The following is a 9,762-nucleotide window of genomic DNA, read 5'->3' on the forward strand; positions in this document are numbered from 1 at the left end:
ATTATTTATCTTACTTATGATTTCCTTCTAAGATTTCTCTTAACAAATCTTTTAATCTTCATAAACCTTTTTATCCATCCAGAAATAACCAGTTTTAGAACAACTTTCTTTCAAAGAATATGTATATATTTCCATATCTTATATCTTCTTTCATCAAAATCATATAATTTTTTTCTAACTTAATCTGAACTTTTTTTTTTTTTTATCCTCACCCGAGGATACTTTTTCCATTTTTTGTACAGATAGAGTGGGAGGGAGAAAGAGGAAGGGAGAGAGAGAGAGAGAAACATCGATGTGAAAGGGACACATCGAGTGGCTGCCACCCGCACGACCAACCAGGGCCGGGGACAAACTGCAACCGAAGTACGTGCCCTTAGCGGGAACCAAACCCGGGTCTCTCCAGACCACAGTCCGACGCTCTAACCGCTGAGCCAAACTGGCCAGGGCAATCTGAACTTTTAACTCTTAGAAATGTTTATTATTTTTTCTTCTTTTGACAAGTACAAGTAATTAACATTTCTCAGATTGGCAAATATATTTATATTTTCAATAGACATTTTTTGAATCAATAGATCATCAATAGATCCAAATCTATCCTCTAGCTTTTCTGTAATAAGAACCCAAAGTAGGCAAACTCAGGTTAATTAACATTTTAGTATATCCTCGGGGGGGTCCTGAAGGACGGGGTGTAATTTCTTTGGGGGCGGGGAGGAGTTACTGTTCTTCAGGGCAGGCTGAGGCAGTTAACAAAACTGTTTTTCCTTTCTTTTGAACCTCTGGACATTGACATTTTTTAATATAATTGGGTTTGTCTGTAGGTTTACCAATCCAAATATCGATATATGGCATTTGATGCGGGTTTCCAGGGTTCCTGCATATTTTCTGACGAACCATAAAAGCCGATTACAAATTGAAACTACTTTCAGGTGGCCAATTAACGCCGTAGGCAGGCCATTCAAGTTCACAGAGGGTCTGTAAGGTCCCAGAGTTTACCGAGACACTATAGCTTCTTGCCCGAGTTTTGAAATCTTTAAAATTATCCAATAGGCCTTGTAATGGAGTTTTTGTAGCAGATTGGCTTTGGCCCATGACAACAAAGGAAGATGCAATCGGACAACAGACAATCCGCAGGGCCAATAAACAGACAGAAAAACAATACAGACAGGGCTGAAACTGAAGGTCAACCAAAAAACACAGACAGAACTGACTGAAACCGAAGTTACTGAAACCAAAACAGAACTGACGATTGAAGTTCCAGAACCGACTGAAGACTGAAGTTAACTGACTGAAATTAACCGACTGAAGTTAACCAAAGTTAACCGACTGAAGTTCCTGCGACGTCTCGCCAAGGAACCTGGCTGGGGAGTGATGCGCGTCCAGCCTTCCCCCTTGCCACTGAAGAGTGCCCAACAGAACAGAAAGCAGTCCTCACCGGCGAGATTCCAGATGACTCAGATGAGTCCAGACGCTCTCTCAGAATTCAATTTAGAGCAGGATGTGAGACCGGGCTAGGGAAACTGGGAGGGCTTAGTCTCCAGGCAGAGGAAACATCCCTCCGAGGCCTTCTCCAGACCAGCCCCCCTTGCAGTTTGGATAGCCGGTCTAGTGGTCCGGTCCGAGGCCTCCCTGTAAGGGAAGGATCTCGGGGGGACCTCCAAATGTTGTGGCACGAGAGAACTGAGAGACCACCAGAGCCAAATGAAAGCCAAATAGAGAGAAAACCTGGCCGGCGACTGATCCCCAGTTCTCAGAGACCAGCCCCGACTTTCAGCTGATTTTTTATTTTATAGGGGGTTTGTTACAAACTTCTGCAGCTGGTATTTCTTGTTGGCCTTGGGGAGAGCGAGCAAGGACAGAAGCGGAGGCAGTTATCGATAAGCAGTAAGCGGGAGGGAACGGAGGTGGGAGGGAGCTGAGGTGAAAGGGACCTGGGTGAACTGGGTCAGCTCACATCTATCCTGCTATTCGTTTTATTTTCTAAATTCTAAAAACTAACATATTCGCTTAGAGGACAAATTCATTTAGGAGTACCACCCAGCGGGTACTTCCTCAGTTTGCCTCTGAAAGCTTCATAGTTGGCCTTTGGTTTATTTAATCAGGACAAAGTGATAGGTACAGTCCAAGGATGGCAATCTAAAAGGACGTGGTCCCTGGAGCTGCTAGAACCTTCGCATGGCCACACAGGGAACAACTGAAAATGGAGTCAACAGAGAAGGAGAGCTGAAGAGAAACTAGAAGTTGGTGCTATATTTAGGCCTCTGACTCCAGCCATACCTGACCGTTTCCAAACTTCTCAGCAACAACGGCACCTATACTTTTCTTATCAGGGTTACCTTTTGAGGCTAGGGACCCCAGAATAAGAAGGTTTTAAAAGTTAAGTCCAGCCCTGGCCGGTTTGGCTCAGTGGTTAGAGCATCGGCCTGCGGACCAGAGAGTCCCAGGGTCAGTTCCTGCTAAGGGCACATATCTCATTTTGTCCGAGCCTCAGCTAGGGTCGTGCGGGTGCCAACCAATCAATGTGTCTCTCTCACATCAATGTTTCTCTCTCTCTCTCCCTCCCTTTCTCCCTCCTGCTCTAAAGATAAATGCAAATATATCCTCGGGTGAGGATGAAAAAAAAACAAAGAATAGGGCATTACAGACCTGGCCAGATAGCTCAGTTGGTTAGAGCATCGTCCCCCATCGGCCGAGGTTGTGGATTCGACCCTCAGTCAGGGCACATACAAGAATCAACCAATTAAAAAAGAAGAAAATGAATCAATCAATGAATGCAAAAATAAGTGGAAGAAATTGATGGTTTTCTCTCTTTAAAAATCAATATCTAAACATTTAATAAAGACATTACATGTGTCACTGAGTCTCCTTCCTGATTCCTTCCCAACATCCCCCCCCCGCCTGCCGGGGCGCCACTCCTGGATTTGGGATTCCTCACTCCTTTGCCTCCTTTGCTTACCTCCTTACATGTGTATCCCCGTACAATATATATCCTTTTCCTTTTCTTTTTTACCTTTATATAAATAACTTTGTTTTAATATATATAATTTTATTTTTTTATTATTATTTTTTAATCATCCTCATCCGAGGACACTTTTCCACCCCTTGTCCAGGTAGAGTGGGATTGAGAGAGAGGAACAGAGAGAAACATCGACGTGAAAGGGACACATCGAGTGGCTGCCACCCGCACGACCAACCAGGGCCGGGGACAAACTGCAACCAAGGTACGTGCCCTTAGCGGGAACCGAACCCGGGTCTCTCAGGACCGCAGGCCGACGCTCCAACAGCTGAGCCAAACCGGCCAGGGTAATATATATATAATTTTATTGGCGCCCTGGCTGAGAATCAAACCGGCCTATTGGTGCACAGGACGATGCTCCGGCAACTGAGCCACACCGGCCAGGGCAACAAATAAATCAAGTTGTTCTCCTTCCCTCGCTCCGCATTCTGTTGGTGGTATTTATCTGAGGCAATAGGTGCTGGTCCTGTTCATTTGTTTGCCTGCTGGTGAGTGGCCCCGTGCGTGTCCATTCTCCTGGTGACCACTGTCTATTGTTTCCTGCCATCACAGGGCTGCCCTGAGCCGCCCCCTCAGCCCATGAGCCCCTTTGTCAGGTTTCCACCCAGGAACTTGCCGGTGAAGGGACACACCGTCTTCAGCTTAACTGACACCACTAGTTTGTTCAAGGTGGTTGTGCCAACATACGTTGTTGCCAAACTGTTTCTGTCCCTCAAGCCCAGCACAAAGGTGCCTCTGCCCATTTCTATCTCCCCAAATAAAATGATTTAACTCCACCTGTTGATGTCCAGCCAGTCCAACCGCCCCCCCAGATCTCCCTCACTTCTCCAGCTGGGCCTGTTCCGAGTGTCCCCATTTGGGGCAGCCGACATTGCACAACACCTAGAGCAGGACGCTGGCCCGACAGCAGTGACTAAAGCCCGACAGCCACAGAGCTGATCCCAGGTTTGCCACTTGGGCTGTGTGCCTTTGGGCAAATCACTTCTCTTCTCTGAGCCTGTTTCCTCACCTGTGAAATGGGGGTACCTGCAGTAACACCCACAGGGGAGTGCCGATGCTCAAACAAGCACGAAAATGCAGCAGGTGCACAAGGGAGACGCTGTTACTGTCACCCGTGGAGCCCACAGAGGAGCAGCACCTTATCACTCAGGACTACTCTGCTTGTAGGCAACAGAAACCCCAGTCAAGCGATGGGAGAAACTGGTCATTTATTGGCCCGTGTAACTGGGAAGTCGGAGGGGAAGTCTTGCTTCAGGTGTGGCGGAATCCAGGGGTTCTGACCAGGAAGCTGGCCCTGTCCACCTCTCCTCCACGTTGGCATCATTCTCGGGCAGGCTCTCCAAGGGGCTCCAGGACTACATCCCTCCAGCTTGACAACTTCCAGGAACAAAAAGCTTCTCCTTCCAGACACATCCTGCCCAAGTCCCAAGCCGGTCCTCGCTGGCCCAGGCTAGGTCACTTGCCCCCCGGGGGCCAATTACAGGGTAACCCTGCTACTCAAAGTATGGTCCTTGGAACAGCAGCATCAGACCCACCTGGGGCTCCCTGGCGATGCAGAGCTCGGGCCCTGCCCACTGACTCAGCATCTGCACCCGGCAGAACCCCCGCCAGCCGCCAGCCGTGCCCTGCGCGTTCACTCTCCAGTTGCTTAGACAATTTTTAAGTTATGTTTTATTGAGAACCATAGAAGGTAAAAACTATGAAAGCCCTTCAAAGTCATCAAGTCCTCCCCCTTCTTTTAAAGATGGAGAAGCTGGGGGCCAGCAGGGACGGGTCCTGCCCTAGACACCCCCAGTGCCTGCCCACGCCCCGCCTTCCCATCCGCACAGCCTTCGCCGTGTGGACTATCTGCTAGGAAGGGTGCCTGGGCCCGGAAGTGCCAGGATGGGCCAGACTCGCCTCGCTCAGAACGCAACGTGTCCTAGCTGTCACCATCACTCACGCAGCCCCTGGCCGGGACCCGAAGGAGCACGGAGGCCCTGTGGAGGACGGAGACCCACAGTACACGCGCAGGCCTCAGGCACAGCCCACCCGCACCCTGACTCCAACCCACTGGGCCCCAAAAACCAAGAGCACTATAGACCACACCAGCCTTTATTCTATTGCAGAGCAGGACTGGGGTCAACACACTTTATTCTCAGGCTGTGTCAGAAGGTGCAGTGTTGGGGGCACCCAGACTGGACCCCAAAGTGACAATAAATTAGGGGGAAATTCTCAGGCTGTTGTTGGGCTGGAGCCAGGGTGGGGTGCCAAGTGGCTCCCCCAGAGCCACGGCCAGCTGCCCAGCTCAGCCCTCGAGGAAGGCAGCTTCCAGGGACAGGCACGCCTCATGCTGAAACACAGAGGGCAGGCAGAGAGGCAGGGCTGGGGGGTAAAGGCGAGGGTTATAAGAGGGGTCCCCAGAGTCAAGGAGGATAGGGCCAAGGCGGGTGGGGCAGGGTCTTTGAGGGAGGGGCTCCCCGCAGGCCCTGGATGGGGCTGGGCAGGGCTCTCACCAGCCAGTCAGTGAAGCTCCTATAGATTCTCATAATCTGGGGCGCCCTCTTCCTCCTCTTCCTCTGTCTCCTGGGAACTCAAGGTGGCTGCAGGGGGAAGAGAGGCTGATCTTCAGCTTGCACACTGCCCCCCATCCAGGGAGCTCCCCAGCTCCTGCCCCTCCCCCAGCACACACCAGGCTCAGTCCTAGCAGTGGGCTGCAGCTCCTCGGACACGTTCACATATTCCCGGCTGCCATCTGCGGGGACAGGTCAGGAGGAGGGACAGTCCACCCTGAGGGTGTGGGAGCAAGGACACCCAGACAGGGCCACAGCAGGGGTGTGGCCACAGCCACACTGAGCGTGGGGGGGGCGGTGGAAGGAGGGGAAGGGAGGGAAGGTAGACCCTAAGGGGGCGCGAGGGGCACCGGTCACTCACCCAGAGACGCGTCCGCACTCTCCTCACTTTCAGGAACGTTCACGTAATCTTCCCTCGACTCCACTACGGAAAACCACCAGAGCCCCCGGAACTGTCACCAGAGCCCTCGGGCACGTTCCCAGAGCCCCTGAGCAGTTCCCAACCACAGCCACCAAAGACTTTCAACAAAGCCAGCCCAAAACTTCTGCAGAGAGACCCAGAGACCTTCCCCACAGTCGGCCCGAGGGACGCAGAGGGTGCTCTGCACCAGCCATGTCCGTGGCCTGAAAGAGGGCAAAATCCACGGCAGTGAGGGGAACAGGGCAATCTGACCAGAACTGATTACAGCACACGCAACAGTGGAAGAAAGGACAGACAGCAGACACGAGCAGCGCCCCCGCGTTGGGGGTGGAGATGGCGAGCAGCTCAGAGCCGTGGGGCTAGGTGGCATGTGTGGAGGGCGAGACCGCACGCAGGCCTGGGCCCAGTCAGAGGTACCATCGGCCCAGCTGGCCCCTCCTCTTCAGCCAGACCTGCCCTGACCCCCACTGTTGTCTTAGTCCCTTGTAGCACACAAATTGTCAAGATATTATCTTGTTCTTTTATGTGTTGACTTGGTTCCCTATGAAGATGTGGACAAGACAGGCTTTGGAGCCAGACTGCCCAGTTTCAAATCCAGCTTCAGCACTAACCATGTGATCTCAGACAAGCTACCCAAGCTCTCTGGGCCTCAGTTTTCTCATCTGTAAAGTAGGATGAGTAACTACCCATCTCATGGGGTTGCTGTGAGGACTAAAGCGGTGAGTATTAAGTTTAAGTATTAAGCAGTAAGTGCTACCAAGCAAGCCTCTGTTAAATAAATAAACCCTGCCGTCAGACAGACGGGATAACTGAGGTACGGGAGGGAAGGGACAGGCTCAACAGCACCTGGGAAATGTGAGGTTAACAAACTAATATAGGTGACACTCTTAGCAGGGCACAGTAGGTCCTCAGTAATGTTAGCTCTTTTACCATGATTCTACCTTGTTAGCTGCTATATCAGAAACACCCAGTAAATATCACAAATGAATAAGTGAATGAATGAAAAGAAGCACTTTGACAGATGGTCTGGAAGCTCAGGAGAGAGGTGACGAGTCGGGGATCTGGAATAGCAAATGAAGCCAGCGTATAGCAGAGATGGCCCAGAGCAGTATATAGACAAAGAACAGTAACAGAACACTGAGGATTATAAGGCACTGAGGAGAGCACCTAACAGACAGGGGGTGACCAAAGCAAAGGGAGAAAAGCAGTGTAAGGAAACTGAGACAATGCAGGGAGCAGAAGAAAAATTCCAAAAGAACAAAGACCCCAAAAAACAAAGACAACCTATAATCAATATCCTTTGAGATTTACAAGATCATATTGACCCCGTGAAACAAGAACAGGAAGCTATGAAAAAGGAACATTCAGGAACCAAGAAAGGGCTTTCAGAAAAGAGAGACAAAATAAAAGAACAGAGTCAAGGAACTGAGCCAAAAAAGAATAAAGTCAAGGAAATCTTGCAGACAATAAAAGAAGACAAAGAGATAGGACAGAGGAGAGAAACAGTGAGAAAATCAGAAGACTGGAGCAGGAGGTCCGCTATCTGAAGGACAGAGTTCTAGAAAAAGATGAGAGAAAACCGAGAGAGAGCAAGCATCAGAGACCCGAGAGGTGAGAGAAGAGCAGGGGGCAGTAGCAGAGAGGCTGGAGTGGTCAGAAAGAGGACTCACGGGAGAAGGCGCTGTCTCGGAGGCCAGGTTTGCTGGGCACAGCAGCTGCTGGGACGGCAGTGCAGGTGGCCGGGACAGTGTCAGGAAGCACCACCCTGAGGGAAAGTCAAGGGACAGGTGAGTGTGGACCACAGCCTCAGCCCCTTCCTCCCACCTGGCCACTCACAAGTAGCCCTCGTTGTGACAGTCCTCATCCTCGTCTTCATCCTCGTCTTCACAGGCTGGCTCTAGGGTAATGACATGGGTCAGCATAGCCCAGGTTAGGCCCCAGCCTCCCTCAACCAGGGCACCGGGGTCCCAGACACACCCTCATTTTCATAGCTTGCCACACTGTTGGCTAGAGAGAAAGAGCGAGAGGGAGACTGAGTCAGGTAAGATGGGGCACATCCTCTGCCAGCCCGAGCCCCAGCCCCATGCGTCCTGCTCCAGCTTACTGCCGTCTGAGTCCTGCCGAGAGGATGGCATTCGGTGGGAGCCCCCTGGGGGCTGTGGGGATCTCCTGAGAGTCAAAGGTCAAAGGTCATGTTCAGGATAGGGCTCTGGGGCAAGAGGGGTTACAACAAGGGAAGAAGCCCCCAATCCAAAGAGGTGAGGGATGGAGAGGGGGGCTTGGAGGGAAAGGGGTTACTTACGGGATAGGGAGCAGGTCTGGCTGGCTCAAGGGTGGATAGGAGGTAACAGGCGAGTAGGAAATACCCTGTGGCCAGGGGGCTAGTGTGGCTGAGGACACAGGACCAAGCTGAAGGAATGACTCCAGACACAGTGCCCCTACCCTCATCAAGGCCTCGGAGGGTGGACTAACTCCCTAAAGCCCCTGTGCCCTGGACAGGCCTGAGGGCACCCACATCCTTCCCCATCTCGGCTCAGGCCAAGGCCATGTGAGCAGCCACAGGAGGCAACCTGAACAAAGGCCCACACTTGCTCACATGCCGGGGCCTCACTTCCCTACCCCCGAGGGAGAGGACCCTCCATGTACTCACGGGGCCGTTTGATCACGATGCTACTTGGCAAACTGGCAGGAGAGACACAGCTTGGTAAGAGACCAGGTGAGGCCCCAGGACCAGCCCGGCACAGGGCATTGAGGGAGCCACACCAGCCAAGCCCAGGTGGGCAGACTCACCTATCGGAGGCAGCACTGTCTGCGGAAGAGAAGGCCAGTGAGGCAGGAAAAGGGGGTGGCGAGGGGAAAGGGTAAGGGAGTCAGGGGCTCTCAGCGGTCTGCATACAGGACAGAGTTGGAGCCAGTTAGGTGAAGTGAGGGATTGGGGAGTGGGCTTGGATCCCTGTGTCAGCTCCCACTCACCTGGCAGCTCTCGGCAGCGCACACATAGTGCCATCAGCAACACGGCCAAGAGGGGCAGCAGCAGGAGGCCCAGCACCAAGGGGAGCGGGATGGCCAGCTCCATCTGCCTGACAGCGCTTGGACCAGGCCCGGCTGCTCGCTGTCCACCCCCCAGGACAGAGCTGCAGCAGAGCAGGGGCCCAGCAGCACCAGGCTAGGACCCTGGTGTTGTGGGGGAGGGGAGGCAGCCGCACCCTCCTGGAGGGCTCCCTGGATCCCTTTCCCTCCTTGGGCTGATTGGGGGTCAGCCTGGCTTTGGAAGACCCTTGATCCCAGGGCAGTCAGACCAGGGCCTGGGCTGGAGTCTGGGGCACCAGCTGCCTCTGCATGGACCCTGCACCCAGGCCTACCTGCCCCTCGGCCTGGCGCCCGCCTCTCCTCAGTGCCCGCCCTCCCGCCTGAGGCAGGAAGCTGTGGTGAGCACGGGGTGAGGGCAGGAAATCATCAGGCTCCACAGCCGGCTGCACCCACCTCCTTCCCACCCCCACCCCGCCAGTGGGGAGGGGAGGAGAAGGCCTCAGGAGCCACCCCAAGGTCTTCAAGAAGAGTCTACTTGTCTCCAGGACAAGGGGCAACTCATACGAGTGGGAAAAGGACAAGACAACTGCAGGCCCGCCAGCAGGGTAGCCTCCACCGCCGTGGGCAAGGAGGGAGGCTGACACGGGAACGCACAGGGGCACAGGGCCCACCCTCACCTCACCCTAGTTGGCCTTCCAAGAGGGGCGGGCTCGAGGGGAAACAGGGGCGGGGCGTGACTCATAGTC

At 53.2% G+C, this 9,762-nt stretch overlaps 1 protein-coding gene across 3 annotated transcripts; it reads right to left on the reverse strand.

Moving 5' to 3' along the window:
- Positions 1-4,761: 4,761 nt before the first annotated feature.
- LAT (linker for activation of T cells) lies at positions 4,762-9,708 on the reverse strand. 3 transcript variants are annotated; one of them, XM_036280061.1, is made up of 12 exons: positions 8,960-9,708; positions 8,777-8,795; positions 8,637-8,668; positions 8,289-8,376; positions 8,091-8,155; positions 7,964-7,993; positions 7,823-7,883; positions 7,657-7,751; positions 5,927-5,989; positions 5,685-5,747; positions 5,509-5,595; positions 4,762-4,992 (listed from the first exon to the last, which is right to left on the reverse strand). In XM_036280061.1, the coding sequence occupies exons 1-11, from the start codon at positions 9,060-9,062 to the stop codon at positions 5,528-5,530; spliced, it is 687 nt and encodes a 228-aa protein (XP_036135954.1). In that variant the 5' UTR covers positions 9,063-9,708; the 3' UTR covers positions 4,762-4,992; positions 5,509-5,527. The 3 variants fall into 3 exon arrangements, with proteins under 3 accessions (XP_036135954.1, XP_036135953.1, XP_036135952.1); XM_036280060.1 differs by lacking the exon at positions 4,762-4,992 and adding an exon at positions 5,069-5,377; XM_036280059.1 differs by lacking the exon at positions 4,762-4,992 and adding an exon at positions 5,072-5,345.
- Positions 9,709-9,762: the final 54 nt, after the last annotated feature.

This window comes from Molossus molossus, unplaced genomic scaffold (genome assembly GCF_014108415.1).
Source record: "Molossus molossus isolate mMolMol1 unplaced genomic scaffold, mMolMol1.p scaffold_m16_p_3, whole genome shotgun sequence".
NCBI lineage: Eukaryota > Metazoa > Chordata > Mammalia > Chiroptera > Molossidae > Molossus > Molossus molossus.

What these genes read in the sequence shown, in the direction of transcription:
- LAT (XM_036280061.1), bottom strand. Translation starts at nt 9,062, where the DNA reads ATGGAGCTGGCCATCCCGCTCCCCTTGGTGCTGGGCCTCCTGCTGCTG. An exon ending in GGCAAGCTATGAAAATGAGG is followed by an intron (nt 7,884 to 7,963) that starts GTGTGTCTGGGA and finishes TCATTACCCTAG; the next exon opens with AGCCAGCCTGTGAAGACGAG. An exon ending in TGTCACAACGAGGGCTACTT is followed by an intron (nt 7,752 to 7,822) that starts GTGAGTGGCCAG and finishes ACTTTCCCTCAG; the next exon opens with GGTGGTGCTTCCTGACACTG.